Source organism: Python bivittatus, unplaced genomic scaffold (assembly GCF_059951505.1).
Source record: "Python bivittatus isolate LINGU-HERP-01145 unplaced genomic scaffold, Pbiv_v1 ctg000080_np1212, whole genome shotgun sequence".
Taxonomy (NCBI): Eukaryota; Metazoa; Chordata; class Lepidosauria; order Squamata; family Pythonidae; genus Python; species Python bivittatus.
In genome coordinates, this window is record NW_028277035.1 from 13,779,456 (window position 1) to 13,804,247 (window position 24,792).

Sequence of the window (24,792 nt, forward strand, 5' to 3'; positions counted from 1 at the left end):
CTATCATCAAAGATCTTTAAGGTTTTAAAAGAACAAGTTTATCTGTAATATCCTGCAAATGATCTTAGGCTAGTTCCTGTAAGACCAAACTGGATATTGAAAGAACAAGATGTTTTGCTTCCACTTTCTCCCAGCTCAGGGGAATGTGAATTATTTGATTATTATTATTAAATTTATTTATGAATTAATAAATAAAGGAAGGAAGGAACCACTTCAGTGGCGTATACTTTAGAAGCTGTACAGGACCAATGCAACATGCAATAAATACACTAAAATCAGAACAGAATTTATATAAAAATAGCAACAACAACATATATGCCTGGTACCTAATAACTACAGCAATCAAATTCCAAAGGCCTTCCAGAACAGCCAAGTTTTTACAAGTTTCCAGGAGGCCATGAGAGTAGAAGTGACTCTTGCCTTGGGGAGCAAACTGTTCTAGAGGTGGGGAGCTGTTACAAAGGCTAGGAACCAGGAGAGTGTGAGTTCTAGTCCCGCCTTAGGCATGAAAGCCAGCTGGGTGACTTTGGGCCAGTCACTTTCTCTCAGCCCAACTCATCTCACAGGGTTGTTGTGAGGAAAAGAGGAGGAGGAGGAAGTATTATGTATATTTGCCGCCTTGAGTTATTTATAAAAAATAATAAAGGCGGGATTAAAAAAATCTTTTAAAAATTCCTTGGTAGGTAGTGACTTTCAGCAAGCATTCTCTGTTCACTGAGGCTGCCTGAGACAGGCAGTCTCATAGATATCCAGGTCCTGAACCATGTAGAACTTTATAGCTAATAACCAGCACCTTGAACTGCACTCAGAAAACAAGGAGGTGTCACTTGGCAGTAACAAGATTGCCCAGTAAGCACATGGATTGCTGTATTTTGCACCAACTGGAGTTTTTGGGAGATCACAAGGGCTTGAGTGACCATTTTCAGTGTCTCCTGTGCTAGGTGAGGCTGTAATTGGTACACCAGCCAAAGCTGGAAGAAGTCCCTTCTGGCCACAGCCCTCACCTCCTTCTCTGACAGAAGGAGTGAGTTCAGGAGGACCCCCAAATTGCAAGTCTGCTCTCCATAAGAGAACATTACTCTGGTAAGAGCCAAAATTAATAGAACCTCAGAATTAGCAGACTTCTGAATGAATAACCACTTCTTACTTAGATTGAGTCTGAGCCTATTGTATCTCAGCCAGATCTTATCAGCCTCCAGACATCAGCACTTCTGCTTCAAGGCCTAGGGTAGAGATATAAAACTGGGTATAATCAGCATATTGATGATACTTCATCCCAAACCAATAGATGACCTCTACTAGCAGCTTCATTAGGTGTTAAACAGGATGGGGGAAAAGACCAAGATGTTTATCTTAATCAACAGGTTGTTCAGGAGATATGTTGAGCTATAACTCTTATTTATACCTGATCCAGGATTCCAGTGCCTAGGTTGGTTGGAGCATAATGAGAGTTGTAGTCCATTTGGAAAGTATATTGGGAAAAATAGCACTATCCTAAATGATTAAAAAAAATCTAGTGAATCTGATAAAGGGACCTTGAGGATAATGTCTGTTTTTCTTGCCATGTTCCTATTGTTGGAGCTCTTCGGAGGGCCACCATCAAGAAAAGCAAAACAGATTTGCTGAACCCAGAGGAAGCTGATGACCCACTGGCTGACATCTCTTCAGTAGGTAGGTTAGCCAAAGAGAGGAAGGAAGCACAGTAATCTTCAACCTTTTCAAATCTGGAAAACCTGTTCAGATTTGGAACTCACATTTTATCCTAACATGCATTTGGGAATCCATTTATTTTTAATTATATATTTGTATAGTGTTAATGTATTGCTGTAACTCATTTTTGCTCAGCTGTGGCTAGGGAATATGTCCTGACTTACCATTTGCTAACACACTGGTTTTCACAGTTTGCTAACAGTGCTGTTTTTGTGAGCATATATATGCAAGTACTGCAGTTCTAGTACTACTCTTTATAAAGGGGACCAGTTAATGTGCTCACTGATATTCTTGCTCAGAAGAGAAATAGACAGAGGCTGACTAAGTAATGCCAAAATGCAATATCAGCCCTGCAGGTCCATCCACCAGCAAGCATGCTAGAATTTGCTGTTCCAGAATGGTAAATGCTAGGACACTTAGAACTGAACGATCGCCGATCCTTCTATCACCTTCCTTCTTGTACATGATGTATTACAGAGCAGTTGTGTTTAGAAAGACTTGGTAGTATTTGTTTAAAAACCACAGAAGATAAAGCAGGTTCACAATTACCCATCTCAACCATACCAAATAAAACAAGTTCATTAATTTCCACCCCCTACATGTGGGTTATCTCAAATAAGTGGTTCCCCTTCTGCTCCTAACTTCTATTTCTTCCTGACAGGTTCACCTTTTGCTCGAGCCAGCATCAAAAGTGTCACGCTGGAAAATGCTACTTTCTTTCACAAAAAAGAGCGGAGGTTGCGTTTCTATATCCGTCGTATTGTCAAAACTCAGGCCTTTTACTGGACAGTCCTCAGTCTGGTAGCTCTCAACACTTTGTGTGTTGCTATAGTACATTACAACCAGCCAGATTGGCTATCTGACTTCCTCTGTAAGTAGCAGAGCCGTGTACCTCTTTATGGAATGGATTCATTAGAGGGAGGGAGGCTTGCAGTAATTTAGGCTTTGTCATTTTTGCTTAATAGAAATCAGGATAGTTCATTATCATTTGAGAAGACAGTAATAATGAACTCTTCCCTACATTACATTCATATGATTGAGATTTACCTTTAAAAATAACCACAATTAAACTTCTTGGGAATAAGTGGGTTTAAACAGAACATATAGGATAGATTACAGGAGCTGAGATTAGGATTTTTAATTCATATACTATGCTGTCTAGAAAGGGAGAAAAGATAATCTACAGGCTGGAGTTGTTTGATTTGTCATTGCCTCTTCTAGGAGAGGCTAGGAAATACTGGTAGTAGTTGCATCAAATTACAATTCTGAAAATTCTTTGCAGGAAACTATGGCATTAAACCAATCCATAAACTATAACAGTGATATAGACTTATAATAGAGATAGATCAGTATGAAGCTACTGAATGGAATTTACTCTGGTTCCCGTTGTGGTTGGGAACTCTGCTTAGGGAATCCTGTAGTGGAAAACATTCTCACACAAAAAAAAAAGAACTGGAATTGCATGTTTTCTAAATTAATTTTCAGACCTGATTTCTGACATTCCATTATAATATGATTGCAATACCAGGTAAAAAAGGTGGATTAGCTGGTGTTCCAGTTCAAAGTTTCTTCTGTGTAACTGTTACTAGTTGATGCCTTTAATTAAAAGCTTCTTCCATGGAACTTTTACTCCTTTTATTTCTGTGTATTTAGAGAGGTTGAAGTCCCTATTTCCTAAAGAGAAAAGCACTTTAATATTGACTTTCTTGAAGTATGACATCTTTTCTTGAAAAAAGAGAAAGGAACCAATTATTAAATAAAAATGAATAAGAGGCAGTTCATCAATAATAGTTTGGCTACTTTTATTAGGGAGAAATAAAGTAGACTGGAACTGCAAGAAGGAAGTTTTGAATTAAAGTTCTGAGAACTTACTTGTTAGTAAGTATTGCAGATGGATCTTGGCCTGACTAAATTAGAGAGAACTTCAGTTTTAATTCTGCTTCCAGCTGATAGTGAAAAGTAACGCACAACAGTATTAAAAGGTGGTAGTATAGGACTATTGCTAATTTTTTCTTTGAAGAATTTTTTTGTGCAGATATATAGTTACGTGAGTCTCCATCTGCAAAATGGAAATTAATGAGAAGTAGCCCATAGAAATATGTAACTCTTGGTTTAAATATTACAGGTTGCTGTAAGGTCACTTTCTTAAAAGCTGTTTTGTGCCTTCAACTCTGTTGTCTGTTTTCATTTTTGTTCCAGGATGGAATCATGCCATTGTTCTTTTTGCATATCAGCACATATTTCTAAAATAAAACATATGGAAAAGAAATCCAGAATTACTATGATGTAACAAAATTATAATCTGGGAGATTTTTCATAGTGTAGAATAGCTGAGTATCTGTTCTCTGGGAGACTGTTGTTTGTCTTATAGTTTACTTTCTTGAATCTACAAAGGTAATATGATATATTGACTTGTTTCAGTTATGGAAGACTAGCAGAAGCCATTCCAATGTAATAAGGTTGAAATTCCTGTACGGTCAGACATAAGGATTTTTTGAGAGCTAGAAAGAAGAGATAGTTTTGTGGATGGAAAAGTATATCTCTGACCTTTTTTCTCTTCCTCCTTTGTTTCAGACTATGCAGAATTCATTTTCTTAGGGCTCTTTATGTCCGAAATGTTTATAAAAATGTATGGGCTTGGAACGCGGCCTTACTTTCATTCATCTTTCAACTGCTTTGATTGTGCTGTAAGTTTTTTCAGAATGTTAGTATTTCTGCTGTTGCCTGTATTACTGTCAAATTGCAACTGATAGTAGATTCTGGTAGATGATTTGGTATATATTCCAAGCCTGTGCTTACAGTGAAGATACATTAGCATTATAATCAGCTAGCACCTTAATGAGAATAACTTTAGAGCAGAAACTTCATTTCCATGGGGAGTCTAAACCTAACTAAACCTACATGATAAATGATCAGGAAATAAGTTCCCATCAGTCCTCACAAAAAAAAGACTTGCTCTGTAATTTTTTTTTCAGTCAACCTGCTAGCATTGGATGTTCTCTCACACCGTAGCTGGGTTTGTCCTTTCTTGAAAATGCAACATGAATAGCTTAATCTTAAACTCTGCAAGCAAACTGAGTGAAAAATGAGTTTCAAAAGTTTGTAGTGATTTCCAGTGTTATAATTACAATCCTCTAACTTAAGTTGTGAACTTTTCTAAATCTAATTCTGAAGAGAGCAGATCCAGTGCTATTTGCTAATACCTCCATAAATGTTTGCATTTGCAGCATATTTATGTGTTAGAGTTTTAGGATTAGCAGAAACTGGGTTTGCTTGGATTTCTTCTTAGTGCTCAAAAAGAATGGCTAAAATAGGTCAACAGGAACACTGCTGTGATACATTTCAGGATGGAAAGTCTACATTCTGTTATCTAAACCCTGTCAAAAACAGGAATTCATCACTTCCATCAATCTGTCAGAAATTGTTGAAGATATTTAAGGTTTTGTTACATTAACAAACATTCCCAGTATCAAGTCCTTTATCGAAGTGTTAGTACTGCTTATGACACTTTTCAGGGGATGCAGAATTGTTATCTCCATGACATTTTGATCCATTCCCTCCAAGAACAATGACTTCAGAACATTCAGATCACATTGACTTGTCTGCAGAGTGATAGGCTCATCATGAATCAAGGCCTGTCTGGCTCCCACTCACATGCTATTTTATCTGGAAGTTAAGGCTTCCACAACTGGAGAGGGACAAGATAGCAGAGGCAATTGCACAGTCAAATCCCTTTGCCTTCTACATGTATCAATGCCACATACAGGAGTGGGGCTTGGACCTGAAGTTTTGCCCACCATCTTGATCCCTCCGTGCTGCGGTGGCTCCTACCTGGAAGTTATCTTGGACACCTAGATAACACAGCCATTATCTCCATCAAAGCACTACCCAAGCCCTCAGAGCCTTACTTGCAATGGCTGAGTCGGAATGGCCAGAGCTAATGTGTGCTCTCTTTAGCTATCAATAAGGGAATGCAGAAATTGACCTCCAGCCCCATCTTTGACTCGCCACACTATGTTAATGGCTAGGAAAAAAAGAGGAAGAAGAAGCAAATTAGCTACAAGAAGTCCCAGAACCCAGTATGAAGGCACTCCAGAGACATTCCAGCTGAAGACGGAGTGCTATGGAATGAAGAAGCAACCATTGGTGGTAGCTGCTGCCAGTGAGAAAGCTTCCTGTTCTCATGGTGAAGCCACAAGAAAATCATTCAGTTGTTTAAGAATAAAATGATGAAAATAAAGGGGTACAGTATTGCTTCAAAAGCAGCAGAAAAGCCCTCTCCTAAGCCATTTTAGAGGTAAACTAAAATTGGAAATAGGAAAACTGGAATTAAACAGTCCTTAATCTGATAAATTCCATCTCATTTTGGCAACAGTGATTTGATTACACATTCCCAACTTTGGGGAATGCTGTTCTAATGCCAAAACACCACCCTGTGATCTTGTCTGCATACTTACACTCTTTAGTGCCTCCTGCTGCCATGACAGAATCTAATAACTCAACAGAAACTCATCTGAATTTGGATACTCATCTGAGTCAAAAGAAACCTGTGCTAATGTGGACCCAGGAAATTTCTCAGAAAATCTCAAACTCTTTAGTAAGGGCCCTCTCTTTGTCTGGAGGATGGAGCTACATATGAAAGCTATGATAACTTAAGAAACCTGGTCAGTAGCAGACAATATCAACTGACTCTGGCAATTCAAGCCTTTTTCCTTTAATTGTCACAATTTGCAACTCATGGTTTTTCATCAAATTATGATATTTCTAATGGACAACCACATGATTATGGGACATTAAAAAAAACGAACATATGAGGTCTCTTAGAGACGGCCAGTGGCCCATTTGCTCCAGAATACTGCATCAAGCAATCACCATCCAGAAGCATTTAGGAAGCTCATAAATGGATAGATGGCCAATAGTCCCCCCTGTTGTTGCTCCTTAGCAGCCAGTATTTAAGGCATGTGGCTTGTGATTCCAGAGATAGTAAAAAGCCATGAAGAATATAACCAATGATAGTTTCATCCTTCATAAAAATTTGCCCAGCCCCCTTTTAAACCATCTAAATTGGTGGCAGTTAATCACAACAGCTGATAACAATGAATTCCACTGTTAACTATGCATTGTGTAAAGAGGCAGTTCCTTTTATGGGTCTTGAATCTCCATGCAGTTAGCTTTAATAGATGACTTCGATATTAGATGTTTTAACATTGTGTGAGAGGCAGTAACTTCAGCCCACATGTGGTTTTGCTGCCTGATCCTATGTTTATGTCTCAAATTAACTCCTTACTGTTGGTATAATTAATTTCCGTTCTTTCTGTCCCAGTTGTGTACATTCAAAGGACTGAAGTTGACATAATGTAGATACAACCATTTTAGAGAAAGCAACTTCTTCCTAGCATTTTCTCTTGCTTCATTACAGGGCTCACTTGTTTGCACTGCACTTGTCTAGTTCACATAGCAAAACCATCAATGCATTATGCAACAAGAGGGTTGTTTTTCAGCTGGCTCGTTGCAGACTCTGATGCTGTTTGGGGCTGAGAAAAAGTGACTGGCCCAAGGTCCCTCAGCTGGTTTCCATGGATTAGAATCCTGAGTTCCTCTGCTCCTAATCCAGCACCTTAACCATTATATCATACTAGTTCTCATTTACATAGGGCAACTGATTACAAGAAATCAGTGTTGATATCTGTGTCCTTCTATTGTTATTTTTAAATTTGTATAAAGACTTCTATCCTGCCCTTCTAATGCATATATTGGATAACAGGGCATCACAATTTCCAGGTAGCCCAAGGAATGTATTGTCTGGGCATAAAAAGCTATTGGGAAACACTGTGCAGAAAGATCACTTTCATTCTTCTTAGAGAAAGCTATTTCTGCATCCTGTGAAGATAATTTTCTGTTTGGATATCTGAAAAGCAGCTATATGGCTTCAGTTCACACCTTCTCTAAATATAACAGAATCAATATTGCTGTTGCTTCAGCACAGCTTTTTATAAGAAGGTACTTCAAAAACATTCTAGGGCATTAAATCTCTGATTGCTTGCAGCCTGCCCAGATAGTTATAATTATGCCCAGAGGTCAAGGAGTGCTCTGTATGAATCTCTAGCAAAAACAGACATTTCCTTGCCATGCATTTCTGTTCCCAATCCTGCCTGGGGATCCCAAAGGGTCTCCTTGGCAGGTAGTTCTCTTAGGGGTTGTGTCTGCATTGCACATGAAGAGATGGCCTATTGTCTCTCTTTTTCCTTATGGATGCTAAGTTGCTGTGCAACAGAGTGTCCCTTGGCAAAGTTTGTTCACCAGTTGGCATAGTTAAGTTTTCTTTGTCAATCTTATGGGTTTTAGGAGTTGTTTGCAATCCAATTGTAGTCAGGAGGGGCTTTTATTTTATTAAATGAAATGAAGAAAAAATAGAAAAAAGAAAACAAAGGGAAAAAGGAAAAAAGAGGAAAACAGTATCATTTTATAATGATGTATCATCATTTTATAGATGATACCATTTTCCTTTTTGGGCGAATAGATAAATAGACAGACACAAGATAGATATGGGCCTCTTATCTATGTATCTAAGTATATGCAACAGTTTCAATAAAGGGTTACCAAATTTCAGTTTAATCATCCATATATAATCTAAGTCTGTAAGCAACTCATTCATACCTTGCAAATAATACCAACTCTTCAATCCACTGAAAACTGAGGCCTTAGATAATTTATCTTAACAATAAAAAAGCATAAGGCTAGTCTCTTAACAATTAGAAGGCACAGAAAATCCATTTCCATTGTTCAGCCATCAGTTTCCATGTAATAAGCATATAGTTCAAAAGAATATGGATTAAAAACCCTCTCTCAAAGTCAAATTAAGGTCAGGGAATGCTTTTGGTGAAAACAAGAACAGAAATTCAATGTAAAGAAATTATTATTTTCTAGGGTATATATATACATTTTAGAAAAGCACAGCAGCATGCTGCCTTTATCTTTCAAATGTTTTTCTGGAACATAGGGAGCTGTCTTATTCTACATCAGGCTGCTTGGCCATCTAACCCAGTACTAGCAACTGTGACTGGCAGTACCAGACAATTTAATTAGAATTCCCAGGGACTGGTCTCAGCTGGTGGTCTCACTGAATTATGATCTCTTCCTATACTTGTTTTCATAATCATGCCCAATTATACCTCTGCATATCTTGTATAGCTACATAATGCATACCTCAAAACTTGTTGACTTGCCTTGGTTTTTGGCAGGTTATCATTGGGAGCATCTTTGAGGTCATTTGGGCTGCAATAAAGCCTGGCACCTCCTTTGGAATAAGCGTCTTACGAGCTCTCAGGTTACTGCGCATTTTCAAAGTCACAAAGTAAGTCGGCTTTAAGTCAATATATCAGAAATGCATGGAAATGAGTTAGTCTGTGAGTGTGTTTTCTAAATATAGAGTTGAAGCAAGGATGTCAGCATAGGCTAGAGTTAGTAGCAGTTTATAGAATGGAAATAATTTGAGAATTAATATTAAATTAGCATGTTTTGCAAGAGAAAAGGCTTTCTTTAGTGGATCAGTTGTTAGACTAGACTAAAAGAGGGAAACCTAGGATCAAATCTGCATAACCGCTCTTGAATCAGTACCTATCTTCAGTCAAGGTACTGCTGAGACAGACCTTAAGACAGTGTTTCTCTCTCAGCCTTCCACAGGATGTTATGAAGATGTTATAATAACAGGAGAAGAGCTTATACTACAAGTATCTTTGAGCTGGTAGAAAGAATAAAGCTATAGTAAATACATAGTTTGCCAATACTTAAAACAAGATGAGCTGATGATTTACTAGAAGAGAAATGTAGTTTTCTTTTTTTAAAAAAACTAGGAAATGAATTGTTAAAAAATTATTTAAAATATAATGCTAATTATCAGTTATATACATGATACCAAGGTCATGTAAGAAAACATTTTATGATAACTCAGTGGAATATCAATGTTGTTTGCATTAGCTTAAATTGCAGGCCTGAATGGGTTTTGTGTTTTTCTCATGCGTTTCTGATGTTGGTATTAACAGATAAACTTTCCATACATTGCTTATCTATGGATTCTTTTGGCAGGTACTGGGCTTCTCTACGAAACCTAGTTGTATCTCTGCTGAACTCCATGAAGTCCATCATCAGTCTCCTTTTCCTCCTTTTCCTCTTCATAGTCGTTTTTGCCCTTTTGGGAATGCAACTCTTTGGGGGCCAGTGAGTAATGGGAAATTGTGGTGAGGTGGGGACCTTCCCTGATGTATCCTTTGTGTGAATATCTGAGCCAAGTTCAAATGTCACAGTATCATATTTATTTATTTATTTATTTATTTATTCGGCTTGTATGCCGCCCATCTCCCCCACGGATGACTCTGGGCGGCTCACAATAAAAAAGAAGAAATGCAATTCTCTCCAAGATGGCTAAAAACTATAAATAATTTAAAAACATATTAAAAATACCCTAAAAAGCCTCCTCTAATTTTGGCCCTATAAAAATCTGTAAGATGCTGGGGGCGGCAACCCATCATCACCACCAGCCATCTCCACAGGTGCGGGCCCCCCTCTGGCCCCCAGGCCTTCTGGCAAAGCCAGGATTTAATACCTTTCCTGAAGGCCATGAGGGAGGGGGCACACCGGACCTCAGGAGGCAGGATGTTCCATAGGGCGGGCACTACAGCAGAAAAGGCTCTCTGCCTAGACCCCACCAATCGAAGTTCCCTGACCGGTGGGGTCTGCAACCTGCCCCTTCTGCTGGACCGAAGTTGGCTGACCTTATAAGTTTATCAGATGGGAAACAATAACTATGCTAGTATACATCCTCTTAGCTTTTTCTCTTCCATCATGCCTTTGTGTGTCCTAGTTTGTGTTGATATCATGAATTGTTGACTATTTCCCATGATGTCTAAACCAACAAAACTTGATTACATATTCTGCTTTGTAAGTACTGTTCCAATCACAGTTTTCTGTATCATATTTCTTAGGAATTGATTTAATAAGTATTGGAGCTGAGCCCATAAAGGGAGTGACCACAAAGACATAAGGCTTTTTATATCCTGATAATCTATGATTACTCCAATTAAGTATCCTTACACCCTGGAAGTATCCAAGTGTGGAGCAAAATATTTTCTAATTTAGAGGAAAGTAGTATTTTTACACACATGCAGATAGCTAGGATCTTTGCCTGCTTCCTAAAATCCCTGTGCTCAAGAACTTTTATGCTGCAGGTGTTGCACAGAGAAACAATGAATGTTTGTTTATCTCCATTTTTCTGCCCCCCTCCCCAATGCTTAAACCTATACTTTCTGTCCATGCCTATAATGATGTTTCAACTAGGCTTGGATATAATCTCTCTTCTTTTTCACCCCACCCCCCACAAACATGCAGTAAGAGAGATGAAAACATACAGTGTGGAATACATTTGATTGTAGTGGCATCCTCTGAAACAAACAGCATGGTATCCAAAGCAGAAAATCCCATAAGCACTTTTCCCCCTCCCTAGTAGTAAAAACACAATAAATTCAATGTCTATTTGTACTCTGTTATGATATCCCAAATCAATTGTTTGAAAAAGTTGCCTGATTCTATCTAATGATAGAGTGGGCTTTGCAATGCCCCATCTTTTTTTTTAAAGAAACTTTATTAATTTTCAATAAAGAATAAAATATAAGGAAACAGAAAAAAACAAAGAGAAGGAAAAGTTCAGGAAAAAAAAGAAAAAAGAAAATAAAGTGCAAAAAAGAAAAAGAAAAGAAAGGGAAAGAATAGGTGACTTCTGACTTTTTTTGTTGCAGATACAAATATAGAATACATACATCTTTAACTCTAAAAATATAATTAATACAAAATACTTCTCTAAGCCTGAAATCTGGTAATTATCAAAAACCCAAGTCAACATGGCATTTTACAATCCCAAGCAAAAAGAAAAAAAGAAAAACAGTAGCAATTTCCAAACAGAAACAAGGCTAACCCACCCGTTTTTTAAATTTCAATATTTTATGTCACTGTCTCCACCACTACCATTAATGTCCAATCCTAAATACCTGTGTGTTTTTGTCATCTATGTGCATGTAGAAATCTCACTAGTATTATAATATACCATCATCCCTTCCTAAAGATAATAGAAAGCACTTTCATGTCATTCGTATTTCCCAACATTCCCTTATATAGTCCTAGTAACTTCCCCATTCAGTCCTAATCAACAAGAAACCCCTCTAATAACTATCAGGAGTCACTACCTATATTCATTTTTACATTAAAATTAAGCAACAATAACCGTAATAATTATAACAATAATTATAATAATCAATTGTTAATTAATTAATAATTATTAATATAATAATAATTAATTAATATAATCATCATCATTAAGCAACAATAATCTTAATAACATCGTCATACAGTTCTGGTCCCCAAAAATTACCATCAATCTATCAGAAACCACAGCCTATGTTTTAACCATAATCAAACAGATTTACTTTATACACTTCACTTTTAAGAGGTTCATTCTTTAATCCTAACAGATAATACTACACATATTGAGTCTTTATTATTTCTCCTTGTTTTCTTCTTTTAGGAGCAACTTCAATACATTATCTTTTAGTAGTTTAAGACCTTCTTTTTGTAGATCCAAGATAGTGTTACCATTGGACTGATCCAAGTTCTGTTTACTTTTAGAGAGTTCATTCTTTAAACCTAACAAACAGTGCCCCACAAATTGAATCTTTATTATTTTCTCTTTGTCTTTTTCTTTCAGGAACCATTTCAATAAGTTCTCTTTGTCTCAGTGATTAAAACAATATCATTAGGCTGATCCAAAGTAGCTGTAAGTTCAACATAAGATTCTTTTTCTTTAAGATCCAGGAAGCTATCCATCTCTCTTTCTTCTTCCATATCTTTATTATCCATAATATTCTCCAAAATATCCAACTTGTGTTCAACTTGCCTCACATCAATAGCAGGCTCATTTAATTTAGCATCGGGTTTCTTGTTCAAATTATCAAATTTATCCTTCAGTGACTGAATTATTTTTTCTGCAAAGTTTTGAAACATAATCTTAAAATGCTCATCCCTGCAGTTTGCTTCCTTAATAGCCATGATCAATAGTGCCCTCTAGTGTCAAAGATACAAATTACATTCTATCCAAAGTGAATAGTGAAAGGGAGAAAGTCTCGTTATCTTGTTTAAAGTTCCTCTCCATTCAGGGCCAATTAAGTAAGAACACAAAGCAGAATTCACACAGTTCCCATATCCACATTCTAATATCAAAAACCCAAGCACAGATTCGCCAGAAAAAAATGAATAAATAAAAAGAATTCCTTTTCTCTTGTTTCTTAAAAATTAATAAGAAATCCAAGCCTTTGCCTTTTTTGTTGAATATATATAAAACTATTTATCCTAATAAAAAAAGAAAGTAAATCTTTCCATGAATCACCTATAACAGCCAAAAGGAAAAAATATACTGTAACTAAAGAAAGCCTCTCTTTAACCCTATAGAAGTAAAAAACAACAAAAGTGATTTTCGAAATGAGAAGGTCAGCGCAAGTGCCCAGTTTTGTTTTGTTTTTCCTGGCTTCTTCACAGTTTGGAACTTGCTGGTAACCCCACCTCCCAGCTGATCACTCACCAGTCTTTCCCAAACGTTTCGAGGTCTTCTGGCTGTGAAAGGCTGTCTGGAGGTCGTGTGGGACAATTTCTAGGATTCTCCTTGGATCTGGAGAATTCTTCAGGCTCCAAGAAGCCTGCCTAAACCTAAATGAGTCTACGAAGATGACTCTCCGCTTGAAAAGGAGAGCCTAGTGCGCGGCCATTACTCACCGGACGTCCATTGCAATGGCCCATCTTCATACATTTATTTGCACTGGAGGTTGGATACTACTCATGTAGGAAGATAGGCCTGAGTGGTCTAAGAGTAGAAGAATAAAAATAATGTTGCAGTAGCTGCAGTTACAATTTGTTTTTTTCAAATTAATTCCCCTGCACAGGTTCAATTTTGATGATGGAACCCCGCCAACCAACTTTGACACTTTCCCAGCAGCAATAATGACGGTATTTCAGGTAAGAAGGGGAATGGGAAGGTTGTTTTCTCTGACTTGTTGGTCTTTTTTGTCTTTGGCGAAAATCTTATCCATGAGCCAAATGAGTTAGAATACTCTGTTGATATGCCACAGAAGTCCAGATAGCACTTTTTCGTTTTGTTTTTTTGTAGTTTCCACAAATTCTCACCCGGTTTAAATAAGATAGAGATATAGTTGCAAAAGGACATGGAAACATTGTTCACAAAAACTGGCAGCTACGTTTTGGAGTGACTGCTGGATTGAGGAGGTAGTCAAGAGCAGCTGATGCAGGGTTTTGTTATTATACCTTGCTTTATATGTTTTGCATTGTGGTTGCATACTGTAACTAAAACAACCTCATAGAACTGGGCTAATCTTTCTGAAAGAAATAGTATGTATTGTCATTCCAGTCTGTTCTGATTATCTCTCGTGCTTTTATAGATAGCTATGGAAAGCAGTACACAACATATGATAATATATCACAGGGAGTTTCACACAAATTTATATCAGAAAAACTGTTTTAAAGTTTAGATTTATGTCATGCGCATTGTTCTTTAGCCATTGCCTTTACCATCTTCACTTCAAGGGAGAAGCAACTGGTCCAGAATGCAGCAGCACGGGCAATGATGGGCATGCCTCGGTATGCCCATGTAACACCTCTGCTTCGCGAGCTGCACTGGTTGCCAGTTTGCTTCCAGGTATGATTCAAGGTGCTGGTTGCTACCTATAAAGCCCTACGTGGCATAGGTTCTAGTTACATAAGGGACCACCTGTCTTCCATAACATCTGCCCTGCCAATTCAATCCTGCATGGTTGGCGTGCTCCAGGTTCCTCCAATTAAACAATGCCATCTCTCAGGACCCCAGAAACATGCTTTCTCTGTAGCAGCACCCACCATCTGGAATGAGGTTGCCTCTAAGATTCAAATGGCTCCCACCCTACTGGTTTTTCAAAAGGCCCTGAAGACCTGGCTCTTTGCCCAGGACATTGGCGAGTGTGATTGAGGCCTCATTTTCTTTGTTCCTATCTGGGTTTGTCATGTCTGCCACCCTGCTCTTTTTTGCTTTGTGTTGTTTTCTTGTTTAAACGTTTTTAACAATTTGTAAACCCACCCAGAGTTGCTGGGAATTGGGCATCATATACATTTAATAAATTATTATTATTATAAAATGTTCTTTATTATATTCATTTTAGTTTGCATCTCTTGAGTTGTATACTTTATGTCTGGATTGGTTTAATTTCCTTGAGGTTGTAGAAAAAGCATTCTATATGGTAGGGGGGAAAAAAAGAGACAAACTATGACATCAAGTCCTAACCCCTGCTCAGAGTCTGTTTAGGACTGGGACACATTCTAAATATTGTAACATAAGTAATTAATTAGCATCATAACAAAGGAGTTTGAAAGGCATTCTGGCAGTCACATTCAAAAGAATAATGGCTGGACTAAAATAAATGTAATATGATTTATAGGATTTCTATGCTATCTCAATTATAGGACTCTGGGTATATTACATAAAGCATAAAATTACAAATCATAGTTAGAAGAATAAAAAGTTAATAAATACATCTAGCTGCTAATGTATCACAACAACCACCTCCCAACTTTTACACTGGAGTCAAACTATTCCATAAGTTTAAGGTAGCCACAGAGAAGGCAGATTTTGTGGTTGTGGTCCCCTTAATTCCCTAGGATTTCAGGATAAGGAGCATGTCTTCACAACTCAAACATGCAGGACAGATATTATCATTTATTAATATTAGTTATTCAGTTTTGATGCTGCCTGGCTCTAACTAACTCCGGGCAGCTCACAAAAAAACAACAACAACATAAAAACAACAAATTACAATAAAATAGACTGGAACAAATTACAAAAAATAACTACAAAATAATTACAAGAGGAAAATCCAGACTACATATCAAAACAAAAAACATCACAAACGGGAGTCCCATCCACCCAGCCCCAAGGCCTGGGATTATAGCCAGACTCTATATGGAGCAGGTGGGCCCAAAGATAATCAGGACCCACACTGTGAAGGGCTGTATTGGTGATAAGCAACACTTTGAGTTGTACTCGGAAGCAGTGTAGCAACTAAAGGAGTGGTTATTTTCCCTCTCATCAGGTAGTCTATCTATACTGATTGAAGTGTTCTTCAAAGGCAACCACAAGTAGAGTGCATTGCAGTAGTACAGGTGTGTGGTGATGAGGGCACAGTGGCTGTAGCCAAGCACCAAGCTCCAAAATCTGGTGTACCAATCAAATCTGGGCAAAGGGTCTCCTGGCCATGGCCTCTACCTGTTATTCTAAGAGGAGCCATGAGTCCATGGGAACCCATGGATCATGGGCCTGCTCCTTGTACCCCATCCAGAGCCAGAGTTGGAGCTTCTAAGAAGCCACATTATTTGTGAAGGAACAGCTACTTTGTTTTGCAGAGATTCAACTTGAAACTGTTTCAACCTAACCAGTCCCTTGACAGCTTCCAGACTCTAAGTCAGGATAGCCACAGCATCTTCTATTCTTTTAGTTCAGGTGTATCAGAATACTGATGAAACATTATCCCATACCAGCAGATGACCTTTCCCAGTAGTTTCACATAGCTGTTAAATAAGATGGGTGAGAAAGGTGAGAAGACTAAATGGCCAGGGTTTTGAAGTCTTTTCCTCCATCACCCTTGACTGGAACTGCCTACTTAGATTTCTGCTTGATGCTTCAGTCATATCAAAGGTTCAGAAAATCCAGTATCTACAACTAGACCTCTACCACTTTCTCCAAAACCTTCCCCTTAAAGGGAAGAGTAGAGATGGGGTAGAAGTTGTCTAGTATTACCAAATACAATACTACATTTAAATTCTGACCCTGTTAGCATATAAAACCATGAGGTATTTTGAATTCCTAATTGATGAATACTAAATTCATTCTGCAATTTTATAAATGCTGACAAATTTACTATTTCATGTCTGGGGTTGGAGTAACTAACTGAGTTTTTCAGATCCTGACTGGTGAAGACTGGAATGAAGTGATGTATCATGGTATCCAATCTCAGGGCGGTGTTGATAAAGGAATGATGTTTTCAATCTATTTCATAGTCCTGACTTTGTTTGGTAACTGTATCCTTTTACAAAGAAACATGTTGTTATCTTATTTTAGAGACTATATTGTGAATCATGTATGGAAGGCAATAATCAATTATTGCTACAGCACAAAGTAGATGGTTCTTCCATCCTGGTGATGTGTTGCACAGCTGGAGAAATACGCTTCCTTCAAACTTATGACAGAATGCTACTCCTTTTTAAGGAGTGCAACTAAGGGAATGCAACTTATTTTTAAACACACATCAGGGCTCAAGATCCAAAGATAGCAGTTCAGCTAGTCATTCATTTCACTTAATTTGTGAAAAAGGAAAGACCACCACAAGGCAATCAAATACTCTTACTAAAGCTTGACTTCAGTCATTCAGAACACTCCTGGAGAGCTCTGTGGAAAAAAACCTAGTTTTTATAGTTAAATAAATTCATTTTGAGTAATTGAATTCAATGAATTCTGGCCAATCCTTGGAGGAAAGGACTGCAAGCAAACTGAAAGGGTTAAATTTATTTTCTTTTCTGAAGTAAACTGAAATTAGATCATGAACTGTTTTAGTATTACCTTAACACTCAACATTCAGACACTTTGCTCAATGTGTTCTTGGCTATTGCTGTGGATAATCTGGCCAATGCTCAAGAGCTCACTAAGGTGAGGTTGCTTCTCTAGCAGTGGAACCAGAGATTGTGGGATACTTGTTTACTGAATGTGATTATTCAGGGGGAGGAAAGAATCATTACTGTACTCTGCCCACTGAACCTGACTGGAAATCAGTGATTTTCCAATCAAAACTAGTATTGTCACACTGGATAATGTCACCATCTAGTACATACATTTCTATGCTCAGTCAAGTTTAATCTCTGCCTGATTGTTCTCCATGAACCGAAAGTGTATTTCTAGATGCATGGAATTGTAGGCCTGCTGAATTGGCATCTATGCACATGGATTTTGCATTCCCATACTAATTGCTGCCTGTCCAAAGGTTGGTAATTTTTTTCAGAACTTGGGCACAATCATTTGATATCAAACGATGGCACCTCGCCCACCCTTGATATCACTCAAGACCCATAAGATCTTACAAGGTCTCATGTAAGAATGCTGGAAACTTGTGAGATCTCATGTAAAATTTCAGCATACTCATGAGAGATTATTCAAACCTTCCAAGATTTAATGATCTCATAGGTTTCTGCTATTTTTTAAAAAATAATTTTAATTTAAAGATTACAAAGTGAAAGATGACCTAGCACATGGGATCCTTTATTGCTAAGTTCTGGCATAAATTACATGATACAGGTGAGCAAATGCAGTTTTAAATCTTTGTGTTAGGTGATTCTGTTTTATGAAGTTCTATGTTCTCACTTTCAGTTTAGCTTCACAGTGGTGAGGGTTCAGCTCTTGTCTGAGTATGCTGCTCTGAAAAAATATTTAAACCTGTACATGAGTTCCTCCCATCCTTTTAGCTAAGAAGTAGGTCAACATAGTTTAAACTTTACTGTGCCTCAGCAATGAGGCTAAGAAGCAGTGCTGTTCTTACAGATTTAATTTGGGACAGTTTCAAGGCAGCAATTACTGGAGAAGAAGGGGAAAAAACCCCTTTAACAGCAAACAATCTCTGGCTGCCTCCACAGCAGGCTAACAGTGAAATGCAGGTGATGTCATGAGGAGACATTCCTGAAAAATAATCAGCAAGACATTTTTGTGCTGCAGTAAGCAGGACATGAGGATACGTTCAAACTTTACATTTAAACTTCACATTTTTTAATGCCGGAAAGGTTTTGTGCTTCTGTGCCTCTCTCTTTTATGAATACTGCAATTTATTCTCATTCTGCTTCAGTCCTGCTATTTCTAAAGCATATTCTGGTGATCAGAGGAGAAATCCAATCACTTCCCTGAATTGTAAAAGTACATATTATGAGGGCTGTTGGCCTTATCTTATGAACAGCATGTGGCCACTTACATTCAAAGCAATAGGTACATCATGAAACAGAAGAATGGCTCCAGGCTTCACTAGGAAGGGTGAGGGCACTAGCAGTTCCTCTCTAATATATGGCCTTCACAGGATGAACAAGAAGAAGAAGAAGCAGCTAACCAGAAACTTGCCCTCCAGAAGGCGAAGGAAGTAGCAGAAGTGAGCCCTCTTTCTGCAGCCAACATGTCAATTGCAGTGTAAGTGCTATATTGATGGATCTTTGTCCTATGTTACCCTGGGTTTTCTGCAAAGCAAGGCAGATTTATGCTCACTTCTGGATCTCAGTGAATGGTCCCCAAGTGAGAGGATGTGCTTGAGGTTCTGTTAAATGATGAGGAAGGTTTACGGAGAAAAGTAACTCCATTCCTAATCCTGGTCTTCCACATTAGGGAAGTATGGGACACATAGGGAGAACTGGGACAGGAAAGTAAGTTGCAGCCCAAATTATTTTTGTTTATCTTCCCATAACAGCAGGTATTACAAAGTAAGAATGAAGATCATGTGACTAATTATTAGCTGCTTGAACCCAAACAGAAAGAGTCTCTTGCTTCCTAGAGAGAAATTAATATAATGTTGAACATGGTTGTACATATCTGGGTTCATGTGCAGCTTTTCTGGCAGAGTCAGGAGCAATTCATAAACCAAATACTGTATTCTCTCTGGCCTTGCATGCTGCTTCCAGCACTACCAATAAAACATCCAGCCGAAAAGTTGTGTTCAAGTGTCTTCTGAAACATCAGACTTTGATAATCAGAATAATAGTAATAGTAATAATAATAGTAATAATAATTACAATTACAATTACAACCACCATCATTGCTATTTATAGATGAACAACCTTTTTGGGATTAAAGATTCCATTTATGTCATATAGAATGTGTCAGAGGTTAAATGTGGCAGGAAAAGGCAAAACAAATTGTGTCTCAAAGTAAAAATAATTTATTTTAAAAATTCTAACCATTTTCATGTAAATTGTTTCCATTTGCCCATTCTTTCCCATTAATTTACCAAATTTACCAAAAATCAGCAGCAGATCAAAAAAGGTTGTGATTGCACAAAAATATTTGGACATAAAAAGCCCCAATCACAGATGGTTATATATGCCATTTTCTTTTAGCTTACATTGCTTCTAAGAAGGCATAAACTGGGTATCCTGGAAAAAAAATTGAGTGGGTACAGAAGACATAGTAGTAAAGTACCACAGCAAGAATATTAGACCCCTTGAGAATATGATACCGAATAGAGTTGTTCAAGATATCTTTCCTTAACCTGAAAGCCCTTCAGATGTATTGATTTCAACTCTCACAGTCTTTAACTATAGCCAAGCCAACTGTAGAATTCTGGGAACTGAAGTTCACATATCCGGAGGGCCCTAAGGTAGGAAAAAGTGGGATAGACAGAGCTGCTACTGCACAGAGAACATTTTAAGAATCTATCGTTTTTTCCCATAGGAAAGAACAGCAAAAGAATCAAAAAGGCTCCAGATCAGTTTGGGAACAGCGGACAAGTGAAATGCGGAAACAGAATTTGATGGCAAGTAGAGAGGCACTATACAATGAGTTGGACCCTGAGGATCATTGGAAGGTTACATATGCCCGGCAAATGCGTCCAGACATGAAAACTCACTTAGATAGACCACTGGTGGTAGATCCTCAAGAGAATCGAAACAACAACACCAACAAGACACGTCCCAGTGAGCCACCCTTGGATCCCCACTTTGGGCAGCAACGGCCTGTAGAATTCCTACGAAAACCACCCCGTTACCATGCGCATTCGCGGGAACCCCACTTGTATGAGCGTCCTCACTCAGGAAGCTTGGAGCCTCGACACCCAAGGAGCAATAGCAAGGAAATCAACTTTAACCAAGAAAGCGGGTGTCATGAGATTGATTATCCCAGCAAGGAACCTAGTGCCATGCCAGAGCATGGTTATCATGGTGACTGTGACTCAGAGCGCATCAAAAACTTGGATCCCCACCGCTGGCACCAAGGCAGCAAAGAAAGTCAGAGTGGATCACCTCGTACGGCAGATGGTGAACGGGAGCACCGGCGACATCGAGTACACCGCCGAACACCAGATGAAGGAAGTGGTGAACAGAGTAGCAGAAGTGAGCGTCGCTCTCGGCATCGTGAGGGGAGCAGGCCTGTACGGACTGACATGGATGGGGAACAGCCTGATGGAGAAAGGCGCCGACGGCACCGGCATGCTGGACAGTCCACTTATGAAGTTGATGGCAAGGAACGCCGACATCGGCGCAGGAAGTGAGTAAGAACAGAATTGAGATACAATCATTTGATGTCTTCTGAAATCTTGCCAAATAATTTTCTTACAGTTGCTTTAGAACACCAAATTACTTAAGCTCTTGTTCAAGGTTAAACAATTATTTTGAGATTTAGGGAGAAATTTTTATCTGAATGAAATTAGTTGGCCAAATTTCCTACATGACAACTGATCAGAATCTCAAAGAAGTAAAGTTTCTTCAATGCAAAATGCATTGCTAGTTAGGACATCTGATTTTGCAAAAGAGAATGTATAATTTGCAGACGTTTATGCTCAATGTATGCATGATAATATTTCATAAATTGTCCTTTGGCTTATATACAGTTGGATTAAAGCCAGTATTCCAGTATGGTATAGACATGTGGGGTTCCTGTGAATCTTTAAAAGGGGGAGACAGTTTTGCTAATATGAATACATTTTGTGGACATAGAGATAAAACAGCTATGCAGAAAGTGAAGGAAGGGCTGGGAAATGTACCATGGATAAAGAAAATGTAGGTTTAGCAATAGAAAGTGTTCATGTAGTGCTTCTTCCAGGTACTGGTTTGGAGTGTAGTGAGACTAACAGCAAACTGATGGTTTTAAATATTATATGCTGCTGTACTAATTGTATTTCTGTGACCTTTAAGCAATAATATGTTGCTAACTTTTTAATTTTTTTTTAATATGCTACAGAGAGAACCAAGGCTCTGGTCTTCCATCTGGACCAAACCTATCCACCACAAGGCCAATTCAGCAAGATATGGGGCGTTTAGAACCTCCAGTATCTGAGGATATTGACAACATGAAGAATAATAAATTAGCGACCAATGAAACCTCAAATCCACATCTCATCAGTCATTCTCAGAATGATCCTACCAAAGGAGGAAACCACTCAAACTCCACACCGCGCTGCACATCCCAAAATCCACCTATTCCTTTGGACCAACCATTTCTCAACTCTCAGAATTCTACCAGTCGCCAAACCCCCAGTAACCCTGCCAATCCAGCCAGTCCTGGAGCTCCTAAAAATCCAGAGAACAGCCTTATTGTCACTAACCCCACAACCCAAAACAATCCACCCAAAACTGCCAAGAAACCAGAATACACAGCAGTGGAAATCCCATCTGCCTTCCCACCTCCAATCAACAATGCTATAATGCAAGGTGAGCACTAAGTGTATTTGGTCAGTAGACTTAGAACCAGGTGACATGAATATCAGGCAGAAAAGTTAGAGTTGTATTTAGAGGACATATGGGAACCATTCAATGTGAATATAAGAGAGGAAATGTATTAAAAGCACAGTGAACATCTATTAATAATACAATCAGTTCAGGCACTAATAAATATACAAATGTATATTTGTATGAGTGACAGGAGGCAATATCCAGTTATGTTTCTCCAGGACATGTTTGAATGGACATTTTGAGCATATAAGTTGATCTCTACAGTATTTATTTGCATTTCCACAAATGTGTTGTGTTTTATATGTCCCTTTTGGTTTTGTTACCAGTCAATAAGAATGCCAATCCAGAGCCTCTGCCAAAGAAAGAGGAAGAGAAAAAAGAGGAAGATTATGATGATGGAGGGGAAGATGGACCCAAGCCTATGCCACCATACAGTTCTATGTTCATCCTCTCAACCACTAATCCGTAAGTTGCCACACTGAAGTCAAAGCAAGTGGACTTTGTAAATCAGGAACAGGTACCTATGAATCTGATACCATTGTTGAAGTGGGGAGCAGCTGGCCCTTTAAATCACAGTCCAGCCTTATGTGTCCAGAGATAGTCACCTGACCCCTGTGTAATGGAAGGCATGTGCAAGGAGGATACTGGAATGGAGGATCAAAGTTATCAGGAGGGAGGGGGAGCATTCCTGGAGAGGTTACAGAGCAAGCGCTTTCTCAGCCCGCAGCAGGACCGTGAGAAGGCGAAGAAGCTGAGACTGGCCCCTCCCTAGAGTCTCACGGGGTATATCCACTAGTTGCTTTAGCAAAGGTTTAGTCTGGCGAGATTCTGTCTATTAGGTGCAAGCTAATAAAGGAACTGGACTGGACCACCTCATTGTTGATATACCCCGTGAGACTCTAGGGAGGGGTCAGTCTCAGCTTCTTCCTATTCTCACGGTCTTGCTGTGGGCTGAGGAAGCACTTGCTCTGCCATCTCTCCAGGAATGCTTCCCCTCCCTCCTGATAACCTTGATCCTCCATTCCAGTATCCTCCTCACATATGCCTTCCATTACACCCTGAGGACCAATGAAAGAAAAGAAAGGGGTTCTGTCAGGGTTTGGCGAGAAGAGTTTTGAGTGTCTTTTGTGTGAGGGAATTGATGGGAGTCCTGGATGAGAGGTCACCTCAGGCAAGGTTGAAATATATTTTGTTATAGTTAGAATTGCAATAGGGATTTTTGTATTTAAATGGTGTGTTGTGTGTGTGTAAACTTATTTTCTTTGGGTACCATTAATCAAGTTTATTTTTTGTTTCAATCCTGAAATTGACCAGTTGACTTCTATCACCCACCTCAGCTTGGCTGAGCTACTGACTCCCAAAGTTTTTGTTTTGGTTTCCCTTTTTGTATTTAGCCAGACCCAGGGTGGGGCAAGGCTTTCCCCTTTAATCTTTTCCTGGCTCCCCAGAGGGCTGGTGGGAAAGGGAGAAACCGGTTTATAATGACCTAATTTTCCAGTTATGGTTACAGTGACTATATTTTCTTGGAAAAACTAAAGGACAAACCTGAAAAGGGGGCAAATCTGAAATAGGTTTATAAGGATAAAAAAAAATGTTTATGTTTACAACTTTGCTTTACAAAGGAAAATCCAAGAGCAAAACCAAGGAAATAAATAATTAAATTAAATAAATCTAAAGTACAGCTTTCTGAAATAAAGGATTGTCCTTTATAATGAAAGACGTATAGTCACTGTATTTATGGTTCACCCACAGGCACGGTTATCTCAGAATTGAAGGACCTCAGAAGAGGGGTGGTTCGACCTTGCGGGCGCCTTTTTCCCTAATTAAAATTGTCCATATGGAATACTTGCTTCAGCAGGCTATGGTGTGATTTGATTTTTTAAAATGTAATTCTGATATAGATTAGATTGTCAAGATGTGAGTTGTGTCCAAGCTTGTTAGCTTGGATTGAGAATGAGGCTGGATTTATGTAACTAATCTGAAATCAGTTTCAGAAACTCCAGGTGGTTTGGCTTATGTGATAATAACTAACAAATATCTATATGCTACCTTGATTGTTTTCCAAATTTAAGCGTGCATTGTTGATGGTCCCACTCCTTTTATCTGACACAATAAGAGAAACCTATCCATCTGCTTCACACATGATGCCCCCTAATGCATCTTTGCCTATTTGTGCTAGTTTTCGGCGCCTCTGTCATTACATTGTCAATCTGCGCTACTTTGAGATCTGCATTCTGATGGTGATTGCCATGAGCAGCATTGCATTGGCTGCTGAAGACCCTGTACAGCCAAGTGCTCCCCGTAACAATGTAAGTCCTCCTTTGTCTCTATTGGTGCAACATACATAAATTGCAGCTCCTGTTCTTCCATTTTCTAGCCATGAAAATGAACCATGAGATATTGAAATTAATACAGTATCAGTAGCCCTAAAATGTGTGGCAGGTGAGAGGGGGCAAACTATATTTTTAAATATGTTCAGCAAGGTGCAGTCTCCACCTGAACTAAATCTCCTTGGGCAATTAAAGATGCTTGTTA

General features: G+C 38.6%; 1 protein-coding gene across 1 annotated transcript in view; it reads left to right on the forward strand.

Moving 5' to 3' along the window:
* Positions 1-24,792, forward strand: part of CACNA1A (calcium voltage-gated channel subunit alpha1 A) — a 216,363-nt gene that overhangs the window by 79,246 nt on the left and 112,325 nt on the right. The window contains exons 9-21 of the mRNA XM_088134001.1: positions 1,582-1,671; positions 2,372-2,581; positions 4,285-4,397; positions 8,952-9,064; positions 9,796-9,927; positions 13,692-13,764; positions 16,752-16,869; positions 17,427-17,494; positions 18,903-19,009; positions 20,264-21,073; positions 21,767-22,236; positions 22,584-22,722; positions 24,437-24,566. Of these exons, the coding sequence (XP_087990127.1) occupies positions 1,582-1,671; positions 2,372-2,581; positions 4,285-4,397; positions 8,952-9,064; positions 9,796-9,927; positions 13,692-13,764; positions 16,752-16,869; positions 17,427-17,494; positions 18,903-19,009; positions 20,264-21,073; positions 21,767-22,236; positions 22,584-22,722; positions 24,437-24,566 (2,573 nt within the window). The remainder of the gene's footprint in view (positions 1-1,581; positions 1,672-2,371; positions 2,582-4,284; positions 4,398-8,951; positions 9,065-9,795; positions 9,928-13,691; positions 13,765-16,751; positions 16,870-17,426; positions 17,495-18,902; positions 19,010-20,263; positions 21,074-21,766; positions 22,237-22,583; positions 22,723-24,436; positions 24,567-24,792) is intronic.